This window comes from Poecilia formosa, unplaced genomic scaffold, assembly GCF_000485575.1.
Source record: "Poecilia formosa unplaced genomic scaffold, Poecilia_formosa-5.1.2 Scaffold57, whole genome shotgun sequence".
Classification (NCBI taxonomy): Eukaryota; Metazoa; Chordata; class Actinopteri; order Cyprinodontiformes; family Poeciliidae; genus Poecilia; species Poecilia formosa.
In genome coordinates this window covers 648,135-670,265 of record NW_006799996.1, presented here as the reverse complement: position 1 = coordinate 670,265, position 22,131 = coordinate 648,135, and the positions used below count along the sequence as shown (strand labels likewise).

Below are 22,131 nucleotides of genomic sequence, written 5' to 3'. Positions count from 1 at the left end.
TTATTTATAGAAAATAAAAGAAAAAAGTTTTTGCAAGGAGCCAACCTGATGAGTCGTTAGCTTAGCTCAAAGTTTTATCAAAGTGAAAATACCAGGAGAGTCAATTGATGTTGGTGACATATTTATTGCTCATGACCTCTTAACAAAACCCCTCATAAAAAACAGAGACTGTGCTTTATAATATTTAACTGACTGAAAACACTTTTACGAAAAAAAAAAATATTGACAGCAATGACAAGACGAATATTATTCGGTTTTTAAATAACTCCTAATGTGTCAGTTACTTCTGAAGTCCAAATAACACGATTAATATTTCCTACAGCAGTCCATTAACAGTAGAGAAAAGTATTAGAAAAGCCATTTGAAGACACCAAACAGTCTTTTGTTACCTTATTAATATCAGGTTTTGCTGTTTAGTCGATGGTCTGTCTTGGTCGGAACAAAACTTGGGTTTTATTCCCGCCGCAGCACACATGCAGACACAGATGTACAGTATAGTGCCTCTCCCTTTGGTTCTGTGGTATTCCTCTCAAGCACGGCTCTAAAATACTTCTCATTTGTTCACACCATACAGCTGCAATGATTAAAACTGTGACCTGGTCATTTTACTGTCCATCTTCCCTCACTGATCCGCTCTTCTCTGTTTTTGTGTTCCTGCAGCGTCGATAACAGATGCGTGGACTGTTTAAGCTGGGCTACCTGGAAATTAATGTAGAAAAGTGCATCAGGAAAGTGAGCATACTTTATATACCAACAGGAAAAATATATATATACTGCAAGAGGTTCACTGCAAAAACACAAAATATTACCAAATACGTTTGGTCAAGTTTCTAGTCCAAATGTAGTATTAAACTTGAAATAAGACAAAACTAACTTACAAGTAACTTTTCAGCAAGATATAGAAGCTTGTTTTAGTTAATTGTTTCTTTAAATTTTGGGAAAGGTTTTGGTTTCCTTTGTTGGAGTTTTTTTTCACTCATTGGAAAAATGTCTTGCTATAAACCATAAAATCTGACAATGGAACTGGAACTTTTTATCAATATTTAAGGATTACTGACTTAAAACAAGCTCCTATTTCGTTCTGAAAAGTTACTTTTAAGTTAGTTTGGTGTGATTTCTGGACAACAATGTTTGGTAAGAGTTTGTTTTTGTAGTGTTTGTGTCACAGGGGAGATTTTGGATGAATAAACACTTGTGTTCCTACCAGAACCTCCAGTTTGCGACCTGACGCTCTTGATTTGCAGGTAGATGGTGTACGTGTCATATGCAAACAGGAGACCCGCGAGCAAGCCAAACACCTGAGAAATACAGCAAAACAAGAACTTTATCAACATTAAAACAAAAGCCATCGTCAGGATTTCAGGATGTTTTGGATTCCAGTTGATTTATTTATCTGTATTTGCTTTAAATATTCTTTTAAAAAGATCAACCTTGTTTCCTTTGAGCTTTGGTTCAGTCTGCTCAGTCATTTTAGTTTGATTATGTGTCGATTAAGATTAATGGCAAACTGAGTTTTTATTTTAATTATTTACATCCCTTTCTTCGGTTACTTCTCTGTTCATGTCAGACTGCAAAATAAACACCAACAGAGATTTTCAAAGAACAAATTTCCCTTTGGGTTCATAGAAAGAGCCACCACGTGTTCAAATGGCCCAACACGAGCAAAACAGCTCAATTATTTTGGTTTTCATTTTATGATAAATCATTCGGTTCCATACAGACTTATTTCCTGTGACATTATGGCTTAAATAACATAAAACATTGTTTTTTAAAATTTTATTACATTTTCAGAAGAAAGATTCCAGCAATGACGGTTCTTTTTTCCATTTCATGCCCAAATGAAGCAAAAAAGAAAAGATGCTTTCCACACTTGCATTAATTTATTTTTATTCTCGCGTTGTACACATGCTAAGCTGTAACTTAGTTGTTCTGTCGCAACCTGATCGGATGCAGATGGTTGTAACCTCGTGTTGCAACCCGGCCAGGGATCCACAGCACAGAAGAAGGATGTGGTTAAGAAACGGGAAGCGCGCTTTATTTTGAAATCCAACAACAATAATATCTGAATTTAGTTGGAAATTAGCAGTACTGATGCAACGCTCAAAAAACATTTGAAACATTTTATTCCCTGTTGCTCCTGTAAAATCTTGCCCGTTAGGTTTAAAGTATCTTTTGTGAATATTTTTTTTGCCTGGGGTACGCAGTGAGAAGGAACAAGTCGATACAAGGTTTTGAATTCAGACTTTTTTCTACTTCTGTGCTTTTTCCCACTTTTCCCACTATACAAGGGGTGTCTCATTTAATAAACTTGTCTAAATATGGCAGGTTTTTAAACAAAGAACCAGCAAAAACATTCAACCCATTCAATGCCTTTATGTTACAGAAATTATCTGAGGCCTTTTTGGGAACTACATTAATTTATTCTTTTCCATTTTGTTTCAGAAAATCAAGTTTATTGTAGTTTAGTTTATTGTATGGCAGCTAAAATAAAGAGAAAGTAATTCACAATAAAATTATTTGGGGATTTTTATTCCAGGGAGAAGAAAAAGTCCCGTGTTTGGCATGTGGTCCAAAATGTTTTGACTATATGTCATGGTCTCTGCACTCTACTCTTCAAGGTGTGCAAACAAAGGTTATGACAGTTAACTAAAACTAATAAAATAACAAAAACTCAAATTGAGAAAACATTTTCATCAACTGAAATAAATAAAAACAGTAATTAATAGCAAAAAGTGTAACTAAATGGAACTATATTGTGTGTTTATAAAACTAAAACATACTGACATTACATCCTTCACTTTTTGTTAATGAATCTATTAATTAACCTTTCAAACTGATATGAAATTAAGTCGTTTTTTTCCCCAGGCAAGCAGTTTACGTCGGCAAATTACAATTCTCCATTTTCTTTCTAGCGGCACTTATGCAAGTCCGCAAAACGACGACAACAAAAATTGGGAGGAAACAACAGAGTTAATCTACAATAATTGGTTACATTTTTTTAAATGGCGTCTTCTGTTGAGCGTTCACTACATCAGTGTTTCCCAACCATGGCCCTCAAGGCACACTGGCCTGCATGTTTTAGGTATTTCCTTGCATCAGCCCAGCTGATTTCAATCGATGACTGATTGAAAGGCGTTTCCTGAACTGCAATCAGTTGAATCAGGCACATTAAATCAGGGAAACCTCTAAAACACCTATATGTTTTAGAGTGTGCCTTGAGGACCAGGGTTGGGAAACCCTGCATTACATTATCACAATACTTTGACCTTTTTTAATTCTACACCTAAAAATTTACCACAATATGAAAAAACTAAAACTAACTATTAGAAACTAGCAAACAGACGCTAAAACCTAAATAAAACTAAATGAATTAGACCAACAAACTGTTACAACAAAACTATAATGAAAACCTCAACACCATTATGACCCTGGTGCCAACATTCAGTTTATCACACTCTGATAAAAGCCTTCAAAGTGAAGCCTTTTGAAAATAACTACAGTTATCTTTGAAGCTGAACAGGAAGGAAATGTGGGATGTTATCAGATTCTTGTGACAAATGGCTGCACTGTGTCATGGTAAACAGAACATATTTTTTTCTGCATATCTCCCTAGAAACAAGTCGCATGGTAAATGGTCGTCAGAAACAAACAGTGAAACCCAGAATGAGGAGCTTCAGAGCAGACGAACGAACTGACCCCGCCTGCGATGAGCGCGCCGTCCCCGGCTCCTCTGATGACGCAGATGAGCGACGTGATGAGGTAAACTAGAGTGCCAGTAAATGCACGGATAAAGTCCTGCAGGAAAAAAAAAAAAAAGAGAAATAAATCAGAACATAATGCATTGAGCAACGCGCCGCAGAATTTCTTTAAAACGCTTTTGCTCACAAAAAACTTACACTCCAGACCCAGCTGATGGCTGTAAACTGCTGGTCCAGATTCATCATGAAGACGCAGAAGAACACGATAGCAAAGCACATCTCGCAGATGGCAACAGCAGTGTAGCCGCCATACCAGGACGAAGCATAGCAGATGAGGATTATCAGACTGAGAACCTGGGAAAACAAGAAAGCAAGCAAAAAAAAAAGCTCCTCAGTGAGACAGTGGCTTAAAGTTTAACCTTCTGCGAGGGTCTGCAACAAGCAGACAGATTTACAGTAAGGGGTCGTTCCCTCAGCAATTTTCCGTTATGTGGAAAAAAAAAAAACATCTGCATGCATTCTTCTCAGATCAGCAAAATGCTGCCAGTGCACACAAATCATAAACTCAAACAGCCTGCAGGTCATAATGGGCCTGTTTTCTAAAATGTGGCTCAAAATGTGAGGGCAAACGCAATCACACATCCAAACAAATTCCTTCAAGAATCTGCTGCATAAAAACTGAAAGACGACCTGTAATCGCTGCGAGATGAAACATTTTGTACAAATACATGTGTCAACTTTTAAAAAGAAAGAAACATATGGGTATATCTGACCACACTGAAAACCCCCCCCACAATATCTTATCAGGTGTTTTTGCTTCAGGTTCTACAGAAAATGTTAGTACATTTCAAATAAAAGAAAGCTAACTTACAAGTAACTTTTCAACAAGATGTGAGCTTATTTTAAATCAATAATTCCTTAATTTCCTTAATGTTGATGAAAAGTANAAAGTCTACTCAGTTACTGAGCAACTGATCAAATGGTCAATCATTTAATATTTAAAATCACATCATCAGACAGAGCAACATATAAGGTTAAGTGGAAGTTTTGGTATTTTAAGGACAAATATGACAAATATTCATATAAGTAGCAAAAAAGTAACAAAATCAGGCAAAATACTTTGTTTTCCAAAAAAGTTTTATGCAAAAAAAATGCATAAAACTTTTAACCAAAACGGTGTCTGGTGAATTCTGTTTGTTTTTCATTGAGTGTGTAGAAAATCCAGACATGTTACTCAAGTAAGAGTAGAAATACTTCATAATAAAATTACTCAAGAAAAAGTAAAAAGCACAGCGTAGCAAAAATACTCCTAAAAGTACATTTAAAAAAAGTTACTCAAGTGTAACTGAATAAATGTAGCCAGTTACCTGTAACTCTGGTGATTTTGCGTCTTTAAATGTCACACATTTGATAATCAGTTACTGACTGGCTCCATCTAGCGGCAATAAGAAGAACAACAACTTAAAACCCACAGCCAACAACCAAATGGAAGAAACTCGGGACAAAAGATAGAAATGCTAATACTCTTTGTTGTAATGACGGTTTATTTCTCAAAGCAAACAATAATCTGAATTTAAAGAGACAGACTGCACATTGTTAGAAAAAAAACATTAGAATGACAAGATTTTCCTCCAACAACAAATTTATAACCTTCTGTCTCTTTTTAGGAAAACAGGGACACTACAAAAAAAATCTCAACAGAAAGATGGCTTTCAATCTTTACAAAATGTGTTACAGATGTATGAAAAAAATCATAACCTGAGGAAGAATAAAACGATGAGTGAACGTGAGAGAGGATGACATAATCTGCGTGGTGTCGATCATCTCAGGATGAGTCAATATCAAATATATAAAAAACAGAAATATGTTCTCAAAACCAAACCAAAAGAACAGTATTGACAAATAACCACAGAACCCATTAATTGTTTAGGACTCAGAAATCAAAAAAGTGAAAAATGATGGAAGTACAACTACATGAAATGAAATTGAAAATAGATTTGTTTTTGTTGTTTGTTTTTTTTTCAAAGATTTAGTTAAAAGGTTATGAGCTGTCAATGTCCTCCTTGCAGTAGATAACTTCCAGATTACTCACTTTGATAAAACAGAGATTGGAAGATGAATAATTGTAGGAATAACGTTTTAAATTATGTTCTGAGTAATGTAGCATCAGATATGGAGGTTGCTGTAAAAATTCGGTTTCAAACTTGGTTTTTATTGCTTCTGTTTGCTTCATACAAATAAAAATGTTGGAAAATTCCCAGCGTTACCAGTCCTGGAAGGTTAACTGGAAGGTTAAGCTGTATGTATTGAGGCAACGGCGCCCTCTGGAGTGACAATATCGCAAGTTTTAATCAGTAGCATACCAACCTTTGAATCCGTTTGGTCTTTTTATGGTTAATTGTCTGGGAATCGATGCTTTTTTGGTGTCTGATGTTTTCTGAGACATGAAGTGTCTTAGTTTTAGTGCCTAAAATGCTGTTCTTCTGCTAGTGCTCATGCCAAATAATAATACTTCTACAAATCATATGTTGCTGATAGCCAATTAAACCTGGAAGCAATAAATCAATTAATCGCAAGAGTTTGATAATTTCCATTTGCATGACGGTTTTTTGTGTCTCTCTCTTTCTACCAAAAGTGGATGAAAAAAGTCTCCGTGGTTTACTGCTCTAAATAGTCCGTTATTTCAAGGATAATTTTCTTTACTTCAGTACCAAAAAAGGTTGTGGCAAAATAATTGAAACAAATGCTTTACAAAAGCAGAAGAGATTATAAGCTAAACAGTATCAGTGTCAAATCTAAAACGGATTTTTCCGACCAACTGAATCCAGCACCACTGTTGTTCTGTTAGCCGCTAATAGCTATGCGCCTTCTCACTCTCCTAATGTCCGAATAAATGACATTTAAAAGGGCCATTTTCTTTTAAATATGTTCTTACATCTCTAATTTATTAACACCACAGCGATATTGAAAGTAGCTCTTTGATTATTTGTTTTAGTCGTAGTAACAACTTCCACACCAAAGAGTTAGCTAGTAGCGCTTAGCATAGTGCATTTACGTGACTGTTTCTCTAACCGTCCACATTAGCTTCACGGAAACCCATAAAATATGAGCATCTTCGCAGCAAAAACACAAAATCTTACCAGGAGTGTTTGGTCTAGTTTCTAATTAATTTATTTAGAAAGAAATACGAGCTTGTTTTAAGTCAATGGTTTAATATTGATGAAGAAGAACTAGTTGATTTTCAGATTATTTCACTTAAGACATTTTTCCGATGCAAGTGAAATGATCTGCCAAAGGAAGTAGTGCTTTTTCATCTGTATTAATTAATTACTAAACAAGCTACCATTTCTTGCTGAAAATCTATTCTAAGTTAGTTTTGTCTTATTTCAAGTGTACTGGGATGTTTTACTAGAAACTAGACCAAAATATTTGGTAAAATTTTTACCAAATATTTTACCAAAGCTGTAAAAGGCGGTTGGAATGCAGTCAAAAGCTGTCACAAAGTTTCAAACGTTTCTCTCTTTTTAACTCATCTTGGAAAGTCGTTTAAATTGACCTCTTTATTTCCACATGAAATAAAGAGGTTTTTGTTGTGTTTATTGAGACGAAAGTTATTTATAGAAAATAAAAGAAAAAAGTTTTTGCAAGGAGCCAACCTGATGAGTCGTTAGCTTAGCTCAAAGTTTTATCAAAGTGAAAATACCAGGAGAGTCAATTGATGTTGGTGACATATTTATTGCTCATGACCTCTTAACAAAACCCCTCATAAAAAACAGAGACTGTGCTTTATAATATTTAACTGACTGAAAACACTTTTACGAAAAAAAAAAATATTGACAGCAATGACAAGACGAATATTATTCGGTTTTTAAATAACTCCTAATGTGTCAGTTACTTCTGAAGTCCAAATAACACGATTAATATTTCCTACAGCAGTCCATTAACAGTAGAGAAAAGTATTAGAAAAGCCATTTGAAGACACCAAACAGTCTTTTGTTACCTTATTAATATCAGGTTTTGCTGTTTAGTCGATGGTCTGTCTTGGTCGGAACAAAACTTGGGTTTTATTCCCGCCGCAGCACACATGCAGACACAGATGTACAGTATAGTGCCTCTCCCTTTGGTTCTGTGGTATTCCTCTCAAGCACGGCTCTAAAATACTTCTCATTTGTTCACACCATACAGCTGCAATGATTAAAACTGTGACCTGGTCATTTTACTGTCCATCTTCCCTCACTGATCCGCTCTTCTCTGTTTTTGTGTTCCTGCAGCGTCGATAACAGATGCGTGGACTGTTTAAGCTGGGCTACCTGGAAATTAATGTAGAAAAGTGCATCAGGAAAGTGAGCATACTTTATATACCAACAGGAAAAATATATATATACTGCAAGAGGTTCACTGCAAAAACACAAAATATTACCAAATACGTTTGGTCAAGTTTCTAGTCCAAATGTAGTATTAAACTTGAAATAAGACAAAACTAACTTACAAGTAACTTTTCAGCAAGATATAGAAGCTTGTTTTAGTTAATTGTTTCTTTAAATTTTGGGAAAGGTTTTGGTTTCCTTTGTTGGAGTTTTTTTTCACTCATTGGAAAAATGTCTTGCTATAAACCATAAAATCTGACAATGGAACTGGAACTTTTTATCAATATTTAAGGATTACTGACTTAAAACAAGCTCCTATTTCGTTCTGAAAAGTTACTTTTAAGTTAGTTTGGTGTGATTTCTGGACAACAATGTTTGGTAAGAGTTTGTTTTTGTAGTGTTTGTGTCACAGGGGAGATTTTGGATGAATAAACACTTGTGTTCCTACCAGAACCTCCAGTTTGCGACCTGACGCTCTTGATTTGCAGGTAGATGGTGTACGTGTCATATGCAAACAGGAGACCCGCGAGCAAGCCAAACACCTGAGAAATACAGCAAAACAAGAACTTTATCAACATTAAAACAAAAGCCATCGTCAGGATTTCAGGATGTTTTGGATTCCAGTTGATTTATTTATCTGTATTTGCTTTAAATATTCTTTTAAAAAGATCAACCTTGTTTCCTTTGAGCTTTGGTTCAGTCTGCTCAGTCATTTTAGTTTGATTATGTGTCGATTAAGATTAATGGCAAACTGAGTTTTTATTTTAATTATTTACATCCCTTTCTTCGGTTACTTCTCTGTTCATGTCAGACTGCAAAATAAACACCAACAGAGATTTTCAAAGAACAAATTTCCCTTTGGGTTCATAGAAAGAGCCACCACGTGTTCAAATGGCCCAACACGAGCAAAACAGCTCAATTATTTTGGTTTTCATTTTATGATAAATCATTCGGTTCCATACAGACTTATTTCCTGTGACATTATGGCTTAAATAACATAAAACATTGTTTTTTAAAATTTTATTACATTTTCAGAAGAAAGATTCCAGCAATGACGGTTCTTTTTTCCATTTCATGCCCAAATGAAGCAAAAAAGAAAAGATGCTTTCCACACTTGCATTAATTTATTTTTATTCTCGCGTTGTACACATGCTAAGCTGTAACTTAGTTGTTCTGTCGCAACCTGATCGGATGCAGATGGTTGTAACCTCGTGTTGCAACCCGGCCAGGGATCCACAGCACAGAAGAAGGATGTGGTTAAGAAACGGGAAGCGCGCTTTATTTTGAAATCCAACAACAATAATATCTGAATTTAGTTGGAAATTAGCAGTACTGATGCAACGCTCAAAAAACATTTGAAACATTTTATTCCCTGTTGCTCCTGTAAAATCTTGCCCGTTAGGTTTAAAGTATCTTTTGTGAATATTTTTTTTGCCTGGGGTACGCAGTGAGAAGGAACAAGTCGATACAAGGTTTTGAATTCAGACTTTTTTCTACTTCTGTGCTTTTTCCCACTTTTCCCACTATACAAGGGGTGTCTCATTTAATAAACTTGTCTAAATATGGCAGGTTTTTAAACAAAGAACCAGCAAAAACATTCAACCCATTCAATGCCTTTATGTTACAGAAATTATCTGAGGCCTTTTTGGGAACTACATTAATTTATTCTTTTCCATTTTGTTTCAGAAAATCAAGTTTATTGTAGTTTAGTTTATTGTATGGCAGCTAAAATAAAGAGAAAGTAATTCACAATAAAATTATTTGGGGATTTTTATTCCAGGGAGAAGAAAAAGTCCCGTGTTTGGCATGTGGTCCAAAATGTTTTGACTATATGTCATGGTCTCTGCACTCTACTCTTCAAGGTGTGCAAACAAAGGTTATGACAGTTAACTAAAACTAATAAAATAACAAAAACTCAAATTGAGAAAACATTTTCATCAACTGAAATAAATAAAAACAGTAATTAATAGCAAAAAGTGTAACTAAATGGAACTATATTGTGTGTTTATAAAACTAAAACATACTGACATTACATCCTTCACTTTCTTGTTAATGAATCTATTAATTAACCTTTCAAACTGATATGAAATTAATTCGTTTTTTTCCCTAGGCAAGCAGTTTACGTCGGCCGAATTACAATTCTCCATTTTCTTCCTGGCGGCACTTATGCAAGTCCGCAAAACGACGACAACAAAAGTTGGGAGGAAACAACAGAGTTAATCTACAATAATTGGTTAAATTTTTTTAAATGGCGTCTTCTGTTGAGCGTTCACTACATCAGTGTTTCCCAACCCTGGCCCTCAAGGCACACTGGCCTGCATGTTTTAGGTATTTCCTTGCTTCAGCCCAGCTGATTTCAATCGATGACTGATTGAAAGGCGTTTCCTGAACTGCAATCAGTTGAATCAGGCACATTAAATCAGGGAAACCTCTAAAACACCTATATGTTTTAGAGTGTGCCTTGAGGACCAGGGTTGGGAAACCCTGCATTACATTATCACAATACTTTGACCTTTTTTAATTCTACACCTAAAAATTTACCACAATATGAAAAAACTAAAACTAACTATTAGAAACTAGCAAACAGACGCTAAAACCTAAATAAAACTAAATGAATTAGACCAACAAACTGTTACAACAAAACTATAATGAAAACCTCAACACCATTATGACCCTGGTGCCAACATTCAGTTTATCACACTCTGATAAAAGCCTTCAAAGTGAAGCCTTTTGAAAATAACTACAGTTATCTTTGAAGCTGAACAGGAAGGAAATGTGGGATGTTATCAGATTCTTGTGACAAATGGCTGCACTGTGTCATGGTAAACAGAACATATTTTTTTCTGCATATCTCCCTAGAAACAGGTCGCATGGTAAATGGTCGTCAGAAACAAACAGTGAAACCCAGAATGAGGAGCTTCAGAGCAGACGAACGAACTGACCCCGCCTGCGATGAGCGCGCCGTCCCCGGCTCCTCTGATGACGCAGATGAGCGACGTGATGAGGTAAACTAGAGTGCCAGTAAATGCACGGATAAAGTCCTGCAGGAAAAAAAAAAAAAAGAGAAATAAATCAGAACATAATGCATTGAGCAACGCGCCGCAGAATTTCTTTAAAACGCTTTTGCTCACGAAGAACTTACACTCCAGACCCAGCTGATGGCTGTAAACTGCTGGTCCAGATTCATCATGAAGACGCAGAAGAACACGATAGCAAAGCACATCTCGCAGATGGCAACAGCAGTGTAGCCGCCATACCAGGACGAAGCATAGCAGATGAGGATTATCAGACTGAGAACCTGGGAAAACAAGAAAGCAAGCAAAAAAAAAAGCTCCTCAGTGAGACAGTGGCTTAAAGTTTAACCTTCTGCGAGCGTCTGCAACAAGCAGACAGATTTACAGTAAGGGGTCGTTCCCTCAGCAATTTTCCGTTATGTGGAAAAAAAAAAAACATCTGCATGCATTCTTCTCAGATCAGCAAAATGCTGCCAGTGCACACAATCATAAACTCAAACAACCTGCAGCCCATTATAGGCCTGTTTTCTAAAATGTGGCTCAAAATGTGAGGGCAAACGCAATCACACATCCAAACAAATTCCTTCAAGAATCTGCTGCATAAAAACTGAAAGACGACCTGTAATCGCTGCGAGATGAAACATTTTGTACAAATACATGTGTCAACTTTTAAAAAGAAAGAAACATATGGGTATATCTGACCACACTGAAAACCCCCCCCACAATATCTTATCAGGTGTTTTTGCTTCAGGTTCTACAGAAAATGTTAGTACATTTCAAATAAAAGAAAGCTAACTTACAAGTAACTTTTCAACAAGATGTGAGCTTATTTTAAATCAATAATTCCTTAATTTCCTTAATGTTGATGAAAAGTATTCGTCCCACTGGCAGATTAAACTTCACTTGGAGATAATCTGCCAGTTGTACTAGTACTTTTTCCACCAGTATTGAGAAATCAAGAAATTATTAGCTTAAAATCAGCTTATATATCTTTTTGACAGGTTATCTATAAGTTTGGTTTTAGTTCTACTGTACTAAGAAAATGTACCAAAAATACTTGGTTGTTTTTGTGCTTATACATAATTCCAAAAAGTCTGAACCGGAAGTGATATGCGCCACCTTAATAGGAGAACGTATAACGGACCCATGGCTTTGAGACCAACGAAAAGAAAACATGAGGACACTCTTGACCAATGTGCGAGAGAAAGATCCATGAACAAAATGGCCGCTGCTGGGATCAATTCATATGAGACGGAGGACGAAAATGAGGACAAACTGCCTCCGATCTCATTTTGTGATACAGTTCACTACTTGGGGAACATGAAGAGAGTTTACATCATGGAGGAGCTTCACCTGAAATCTATGGACGCACACAATCAATGTTTAAACGGATTTGTAAAGGACGTACGAGCTCTTTAATAACAAGGTTCTGGTTCTGGTAGAGCAAGTACACATAGGCTACATGTCCGTCTTAGCTAGCGGATAAGAATTAGCTAAGCTAATTTTGCTACTTCAGCAGTAAGTACTACAGTAAACATCCCTGTAGAAGTTATATCTAATTTAGTATTACACAGAGGTGTGTAGATTACTCAAAAATTGTAATCGAGTAATAGTTGTAATACTTATTTTGTTCATTAGTTGAGAACAAAGCAAGAGATGTAGCTTGTGCGCTGTTTATTGTTGTCATAGCAACTGGCTGCTAAGGTGGCTGTCAGTTACAAAGTTCACGGAGGTGTGAATTTTGTAACTGACAAAGTTCGCACCTTTGCCAGTTACAAAGTTCTGTAACTGACAAAGTTACAGAACTTTTTTAGTCTTTTGACTAAATACTTAGTCAAAAGACTAAGTATTTTGACGAAGTATGCCAAATACTTGGTCCTCAGTATTTTGCCAATGCTGAGGACTAAGTATTGCCAAAAGACGGGTGGATTTTTTTTGGTGTTTTTTAAGTGCTTGGATTGTTTTTAGAAGCAGACCCAAATGTAAGTATAAAACATGCCAAATGTAAACTTGTGTTATTGAAGGATCAGTAAGTAGAGTTTAATGCCATCTGGAGGTAAAATTGCAGACTACAGCAATAAAATGTCTTCAGCCCTCCAGCTATGACTACAAGCTTGTCTTACACATTGCACGGTTTTATTCTAAGGCACAGACAGCTTGGCCAACAGTGTCAAATCACTGCAGTCTACATGATACAGGCATGACCGAACTGAGCAGACACCAGGCTCACATCTGTCACTACTACCTCACATGCCGCCCACAGGCAGCCAGCCAGCAGCTCAGAGGCATCAGAAGTTCATGTGTTTCAGGGACTGGCACAGGCTGCCTCTGTAGGGCAGCGAAGAGGCCGAGGCCAAACCATAACGCACAAAAGGAGCTCTATCCGGGACAGAGCCGGCTGAAGAGGCCGTCATACAGAAAAACACCCACCATACCACACAGAGGACTCCCCGAGAACAAAACCAGCCTCTGAGTTGTTGACACCTTCATGTTGAGCTGCACAGGCTGTGGTCTGTCCGCAGCGTTTCAGGATCTCAGCCGGAGTACACTGGCATCAGTGTAATAATGAGCTGCTTGTTTTAAACTGACTACAGGGAAATTATTGCAAACTTTTGGCTAATTATAGTGAGCCGCAACACGAGCCCCAAGAGCTCAGCCCATGCATGGTGCAGATACCAACCAAACAGCAACAGTTGCTATGGAAGTCGCCTTTATTTTGAAGTACATTTTTTCTCCCAAGCACAAAGGAAAGTGGAAATTGTGACAGTAAAATCATGAGGGAAGTTTTATATCATCACTCTTTGAGCAAATTCATAGGAGTAAAACTAAACAGGCACCTTAAATTGCATGTGTTGTCATATTTTAGAGGCAGAAAGCTTAAAATCTTGAAAGTATAAAAGATAAATGAATGTAAATTGGTCTTGCTATTGATTTTCAAACAGGAAAAGTCATTGTTGAGCCACAAATCTCTCAAAGACTTTTACTCTCTACCTTGTTTTCTTAATTATCAAGTTTTTAAATGGTAATGTGTTGAATTGATGGTGTAGCAGCAAATATTTTAGAAGAATATATATGCAGGAAATATGAACGTGCTCCATGGAAACCACCACAGATTGGGTGGAGGGAAATTTCTGCAACAGTCTCTCTGCTGGAAACACTTTTTGCTCCAGGATTTTTAACTCGACTGTAAGCAAAATCCCAAAGTTGGGGGAATAAAACAAGAGTTTATGCCAAGGAAAGGACTGGTAGCTGAACAGGAAGTCCACAGCCAGACCGTTGAAGGGACTGCAGCCGCTATGACATTTAGCAAGAAAGATTTTTTGATTTACAGATAGTTAGATGGAGCAGTAATTATTTTTTAAATATATTTGAGCTTAAGAAATGAGAGTGTGACTGAAATGATTAATCAGATTAATTGTGGTTAATCGATTATTCAAATAATCGTCAACTAATTTAGTAATTGATTAATCGTCAACTGGAGTACACAGACTCAAACTTAGGACATTTGCTGAAAGGACAACATACTCAGCAGTAGTTAAGCCTAAATTTTACAAAAACATATAGATTTGCCTTTTAAAATGTAAAAAAATCTTTACATGCAAATATGTTCTTCCAGGAATCCTGAAAGTGACATATTCCTAGATTAAGATTAATCAAGAAATTAATTAATAGAGTAACCCTACACTGTATTTGTATTATCCTTTGTTTCAGATGGTCAAACATACACCAACTTTATTGCATTTTAGGCAATGAAATGTTCATTATTATATATATTTGTATTCTTTATATTTTGTATAAGAAACACTGAAGTAGTTAAAATGTGCAGAAAGTGCCAATTTAAGCAATTTAATTTTTTTAAGTGTTTCTTTTTCAGCATTGCATATTTTTTTATCATGTTCACTTATGTATTGAACAGTTAAAAATGACAGAAAATAAATAAATGCATAAATGTTTTTCTCCAAATTTCTTTTTCCAATTAATCATCAGAATAACCAACAGAATAATTGATTACTAAAATAATTAGTCGCAGTCTTAAAGGAGAGTATTTTAGCTTTCCTTCCATGCATTGCCTCAGTTTCATTAGTATCATAAAACATGAACTACTTTGGTGACAGCCGTTTGGAAAAATATAAATACAGACACATACCCATCAAAGTAACAATGCTGGTCAGAATGGGAGCACAAATTACATCTATGCCAACAAATATTTTAGAATTTGTATTTCAAGTTTTGTGAATAATTACATGTTGATCAGGTTCACCATAGAGAATTTCTTTGAAATCTCTCCGTAGGGTGCTGGTTTGTTGAGTCTCCAAACTGCTCAGATTGCCATACAATCCCTCATTTTATAACCTCAAATTTGAACTGGGCACTTTTCTGTCACCACTTTTCTCTTGGATGGACATTGTTTTAGTTACTGATACTGGTATTGGTGTTTCAAAACACAATACCTGAGTTTTTTCAGGCTTCAATTTATCTTTTGGAAATAAATACAACTGTTGTGAGCTACAAGTCTAAACAGACCTGGAAAAGACAAGCTTTAGAAATGGACATGCCCTTTAATGCTGATGTTTTTAATGTTACGGTTCAGATCGGTCATTCCAGCTCATCTCTGCAGAGATAGTCATGATGAAGAAAATGTGCACTCCCTTCAGTTGGTGTGTATGACTTGCACATTAATTTGCAATTTAAACATGTTCCAACACAATCATCATGACTAACAGGCGGAGAAGTCATTCCACGTGAAATAAACGATGATTAGATCTTCACATTCGCCAGTTTTACACCAGTATTCCCAGCAACTGATACTAAGAGGCCCATTTCCGACCAAACTGAAAGTCCCCATAGTTAGCAATAAAATATTCTCCATCCTGTTTTTGTCCTGGGGAGTTCTGGGAGCTGTGAATGTTTTCTAAACTATTTCAGAAATCCTGCCTGATAGAGGGAGGATTTCTCTGCCTGAAGTCATCCTTGAATGGAGCGGCGGCAGAGATCCGGGTTAATCGCTTCATGGATTCCTTGTTCCAAGGCCTAATCGTCACACCAGTCTGGAGTTTCCATTACTACCTCATGAAAAAAAAAAAAGAAACGAAGGGGAAACTTTTACAGTGGGTGGAGTTCAGAGAGGCCGTCTTTAAAATTAGCTTGTTCCGTTTGGGACAGCAGACCCTTTTTCCAGGGAGGCACAGACTGAGGGTTTTTCTTGCTTTCAAAAAACGCAGTTTTACATTTACTTAGCTGTAGGTGCTAGCTAACAACAGTAGAAGTTATTTTCTACTGTAAATAACTTCAGTTTACTAAAATTATTTTCTAGTAAACCAATATTACAATGGCCTAAGGCATAAGCAGAGTTTACAGCTGCTGAATATCCTCCTAATTCACACCAGACAGTTTGTCCATCACACATGTTAATTTAATCTAAACTTAATTTGAAGCCATTTTAATTTCAAATTGTGTCTCAGATTAAAAAAAAAAACAATACAAGGAAATCTTAACATTTTGTAAATGAATTAGCAGATATTAGTCTTTTTCAATGATTGTTTGTGAACACAACATCAAAGGTGACCCATTATACTACTTTGAACTGGTTAGGACAGGTCTAACAACGATACAAAGCCCAAAATTATTCTGAGAAAATTAGATTTTAGTCAACAAGAACATAGCAAATTGTTTCTGGATGGTAAGTCAACAACAAAACATTTCTTTTCCAGCAGCTATCACACAGCGCACAAAGTGGTAAAACCAGCTGAAAAACACGCTGGAACTCAGTTTAGGTTGCTAGGTAACAGGCTGGGCTTCACTGCGGTTGCTAGGTAATGGGCTGGGCTTCACTGCGGTTGCTAGGTGAGGGGCAGAATCTGCTGATTTGTGACGTTACGTTCAGAAGGTTTTTGGAAAGGCTCATTTACCAGACATTAAAACACATAAACTTATTGATAAAAAATACAAACAACTGGGTGTATTTTTTTTTTAGAAGCATTGATTTTTAGAAGTCTCTCACTCTTAAAATAAGCAATAGAAAATATATCTCATATAACATGACGTTGCTGATTAGGCTTCAACATCTGGCCATAGCTTAACTGCATCATTACTTTTCATATTTACACACGTTTCTCCTTCAACTTAGCCACAGCTCTTAGGACTAACTACACAAAACTGTGTCAACAATTGAATAAAATGTCACTGTTTACCTAATGGACAAGGAAAATAGAAGAACTATCGCTTCTGATCAGGTTTATGTTTTGTTAATACACCGGTATCATTCTCTGAGCACAACAAAACTTTATCGGAAACTGTAAAAGCTAAACAGTGAAGACCTCCTCCAATTCACGATTCAGAAGTCACGGACTTACCTGGACACAAATTGCTCTATGGAACGTGATTTAGAATCGTTTGTGGATTTTTTTTTTTTTTTTTTTTTTTTAATATTCTAGAGAAAATACAGCTTGAAAAGTGGAAATACCCTTGAATGACTGTGGCTGATACACTATTGACTGGCTTTAATAAAGCAGCTAATCAAAAAGTGACATAGCTTCTTCTTCAGATGGTTTTCACTGAGTGAATTAATGCATGTTACAGTATATTTGGTGTTTGAACTATAAAACAGGCTGTTTTTATAAGCACTTTGTCAAGAGGGAGTCTCCAATATTCATAGTTTTTAATCACCCAGGGGTGGCTGTGATTCCTAACTCCCATGAACTCAACAGCATCGAAAGAGTGAGACTCAGACTCTGAAGACGTTTGCAGTTACGACAGAATTGCAAATTGCAGATAAGACTCCACCGAACCAGCAAGTGTGTTTAAATATATAAAGAAGTTACGGTAATCTCAACAACAGTAAATACAGAACCTACGCAAATAATGGAGGTCAAAGAGACTCACACCACTATGAAATGCAAACAAACGCATTCATCCATGAAAAACAAAACAAAACAACAACAAAAAAACGGTGGTTAGGAACAGAAATGAGACAAGGTTCCCTGACAGGAAGTGGCTGCTTTTTACCATGACCGCAGATTTCTTTTCAGGTGTTGCTTGAGTTGTTCCATTCTCACTGTTGTGGTTACGAATCTGCTAGCTAACCAAAGCAAGATGTGCTGATATAATTAGTTTAAAGGTACCTGATGTCCATTGCCTATTTATACTGTTCATATTTAAAGAAAAGAAGAGACACATGGGATGGCATCAAGTATATTAAGGTTTTATAAAGTTACAGCAGGAATTTTTATCTTGTTTATCCCAGTTTAGCATTAGTTTAATGAGTTGCTTCTTCGCACTGCCAGTCAGCTGAATCAAAGGAGGAATATCAACTTTTTTCCTTTCCTAAATTTGGTCACCCTTTCACAATATTTCTGTATAAACATGTCACTCTCATTAACGTGAAGCTGTTTTAAAACTACAGCTGGCTAGCAACAAGATGTCCAGCAAATAAGCTTATCTGTTTCTCCACAAAGAGCAGAACAGAAAAAAATATATATTCTGCACAATAAGTGCATGAAAAATACTGCTGAACCTGTTTTCTTGAATGAAGTAATAGACAACTGCTGCTATTGGAACAATTATGATTTAGTTTTAATCAATAAAAACAATTACATCATCGTTTTATCCCATAAGACCAGTATAATCTGATCCCGCAGCATGATTGTGCCACCACCAGGACGACTGTGTGCTCAGGGTCGACTTTCTCTTACACATAAACTGCAAAAACAAAAATTTAACAAAGTATTTTGTCTAGTTTCAAGTGCAAATATCTTAGTAAACTTGAAATAAGACCAAACAGATCTAGGAGCTTATTTTCAGTAAATAATTCTTTAATCATGGACTATTAATGGAAAAACTACGTTCCTTTAAATCAAACCTCCAGTTTAGAGTCACTTTTGAAGATTAATAAATGGAAAATTGACCAACATATTTGATGTGTATTGATGATTTTTGACAAAAAGTCCATCCATCCATTTTCTTTACACCCTTGTCCCTCAGTGGGGTCGGGAGGTGCTGGTGCCTATCTCCAGCTATCGTTCCGGGCGAGAGGCAGGGTTCACCCTGGACAGGTCGCCAGGTCACCTGTCGCAGGGCAACACAGAGACAAACAACCATGCACACACACACTCACACCCAGGGGCAATTTGGAGAGGCCAATTAACCTGATAGTCATGTTTTTGGACTGTGGGAGGAAACCGGAGTACCCAGAGAAAACCCATGCATGCACAGGGAGAACATGCAAACTGTGCAGAACAGAAATAATCTGAGTTGAACCAATCAATATTAAGGAATTGTTGACTCAAATCGAGCTCCTATATCTTACCATTCTGCTAAGATATTTGCAGTAGAAACTAAACCAAAACTACTTTATCAGATCTTGTGTTTTCACAGTGTACCGTTCCAACATTATGCTATTATTTGACCCTTTGAAGAATCTAAATTAATGAGCTACAATAACATTTAATTTCCCTTTGGGATTAATAAAGTATTTGTGAATTGCCTTGAACTTTCCTCAGCATTTAGCTCTTTAGTGTCAAATGTGCTTGTGACAGGTGGAAACCCTTTACTTCCGTCCCTCAACCTTCAACTCCCCCACAAACCACATGCATTTCTCATCCCTTCTGCCCTCACTCACATCGATCATCGATCACACAGATCTGCTTCTCCTTCAGCCTGAAAATCAGTACCAACATTAACTCCTAATAACCCATTAAATATTAATTGGTTGCAGCAGCCACACGTGATTTGTAAAAACGTGCCACAGCCAGCTTTATGAGCTTAAGAGTCACTTTGTTTCTACTGTAAACTCACAATTTCTGCAGCGAGGATGGTGCCTTTCTGGGTCCGCACGTAACTTTTCAGCTTCTCCACGACGCCCGCAGAGGAATTCTCGGTTGTATCAGCAGCCATCCTGGGAGAAAAAGTAACGTGGAGGCCTTAAAGTAGCTTCCCTCTGGTAAAAGAGCGAGTTTGGATGAGCAAAAGTTGTCCTTAGATGAGATATTTCAGGAAAGAAGCAGTTCCCCCAGTGTGGTTGAGTGGAGCTTTAGTTTAAGCAAGTGGAGAGAAGAGAGCAGTCTGACGAAAAAGTCTCTGAGAAATAAACTGCTGCGAGTCTGTTAAAGCAGGGCGGGGCCAGCGGACTGTATGCAGGGCGTTGGCGTTTCCCCTGAGTATGGAGCGCCGCTCATGGCAACATGCTACCACATTGTGTTAGAGCCAGATTGTGCAGTCTGGTGACAGAAGTGCATCATCATCCAGCTTGGTGAGGAGCTTTCGCGCTCGACTCGTAGTCACGCATCTCGCTGGTTTTATATTATTTTATTATTAATTTTAGTATTATTTTTCCGGTTAAACGGTGCACCAAACCATATCAAATGCTTTGTCTACTTCAGTGGTGGGAAGTAACGAAGTACAAGTACTTCAGTAACTTGTACTTCGTACAATTTTTAAGTACAATTTTCGTGTATCTGTACTTTACTTAAGCAGATTTAATAATGGGTACTTTCTACTTTTACTCCACTACATTTTACAGTAAGTATCTGTACTTTCTACTTCACTACATTTCTACAAAACTGTCGCGTTACTCGTTACATCCAAGTCGCGTTGCTCTTTTTCCCCGTTAAAATGTGAAGTTCACGGTCTTAAGGTGGCGCCGTAAAATCCAAGCATAACGTGACTTAGTGTCTGTTGTCACCCATCGCCTCCACCTTTACTTGCACGGGGAGCTCCAGACATGCGCAGTGGTTTCCTCTGAGCTGGAGAAGATGTCTGTCTGGTCGTCAGTAATAAAATAGCGCTGCAAAAATCATAAGATATGGCGACATGTAAAATAAGCAGCGCTTCGCTTTCACAGACGATGGGGACTTAGTCCAACTTTTACCGTCACTTGGAAGGAAAGCTTAAAGAAAGGTAAGATCTGTGGACGTGATGCTAGCAAAGCTAGCTGTACTGAAACACGTTGCATCTGCGATGAAAAAAAGTTGTCACTCATGCGCTGAATTATTGTGTGGAGGTGTTGACTGAGGTGTCACAGATATGGAACAACGCTGTGACCAAAGTCTGCATTGATATGACATTCAGGAACGATCCGATTCTTCTGGACGGATCTTTACTGATTAAATTTATTTCAGCTCTAAGTATTTAATATCTAGGTGTTTTATGGGAATGTGGATCTTTCAGATCAATTTGAGAAGCAATTTTGAAGGTAAAACTTAATTTTTTGTGTGTCACGTAGCGTGGGGTGCTGGTCTTGAGTAGGTGGTCTTGACTACAACTCTGCTATGTGGTTCATCGGTTGCATGTCCTCCCCCACCCACCTTCTTTCCATCCCCTTTCTGTTGGATTTGTTTCAAAATAAATGCAAAAAAAGTGAAGTTCATGCTATGTTAGGACAGGAGACAAGATGTTTCCATCCCTAAAATTATGATGCATAGAATCACATATCTAAGTCTAAACTATGTTACAGAGTAAACATAATAAAAACATGCTTTATCTGTGGCATTGTTCATTAAAATGGCACATTTCTAATGTTTTAAAATTAAATGCAATGGTTCACTGAATATTGTATTAGGGATTAGGTAATGCATTCAGCAAGTACTTTTACATTTAATGCTTAAGTATTTTTAAAAGCCAGTACTTTTTTTTTTACTTAAGTACAAATGTTAATGTGGTAGTTTTACTTTTACTTGAGTACATTTTTGTCTGTTTATTTGTACTTTTACTTAAGTACATTTGTAAATTTTTTGAGTACTTTCTCCACCACTGATGGAAATACAGCTGCACTCAGATTCAGGGCTGAAATGGATCCTATCCCGTTCTAATATACCAAAGCTAGTCAATATGAAAGGGGATTACGCTGCAGTGTACAGATAGTTTGAAAACTCAAAAAGAGTTGCAAAGCCTTTTTGGCATTGAGACAACTGAATACAACACATGGTACAAGTAAAAAAGATTCTAGGAACAATATTTTACTGAATACTACATAAACAACAGAAGTACAATTGACAATACAGTATTGTTTTGAACAAATGCACAAAAAGTGTCTGTCAGGAACTTCCCCTTTTAAAA

At 36.8% G+C, this 22,131-nt stretch overlaps 2 protein-coding genes across 3 annotated transcripts; both read right to left on the bottom strand.

Annotated features, from left to right (window-relative positions):
* LOC103139170 (proteolipid protein 2-like) lies at positions 1 to 4,109 on the bottom strand (the record flags this gene model as incomplete). The annotated part of the gene is made up of 4 exons (XM_016672201.1): positions 1 to 699; positions 1,205 to 1,298; positions 3,697 to 3,795; positions 3,897 to 4,109. Coding segments are annotated over 4 exons (420 nt in total), but the record flags the coding sequence as incomplete, so codon positions are not given.
* A 3,200-nt stretch (positions 4,110 to 7,309) lies between these two features.
* Positions 7,310 to 20,219, bottom strand: LOC103139063 (proteolipid protein 2). 2 transcript variants are annotated; one of them, XM_007553537.2, is made up of 5 exons: positions 19,873 to 20,219; positions 11,208 to 11,363; positions 11,008 to 11,106; positions 8,514 to 8,607; positions 7,310 to 8,008 (listed from the first exon to the last, which is right to left on the bottom strand). In XM_007553537.2, exons 1-5 carry the CDS (start codon positions 19,969 to 19,971, stop codon positions 7,995 to 7,997), a joined length of 462 nt encoding a protein of 153 aa, XP_007553599.1. In that variant the 5' UTR covers positions 19,972 to 20,219; the 3' UTR covers positions 7,310 to 7,994. The 2 variants fall into 2 exon arrangements, with proteins under 2 accessions (XP_007553599.1, XP_016527708.1); XM_016672222.1 differs by lacking the exon at positions 19,873 to 20,219 and adding an exon at positions 13,510 to 13,720.
* Positions 20,220 to 22,131: the final 1,912 nt, after the last annotated feature.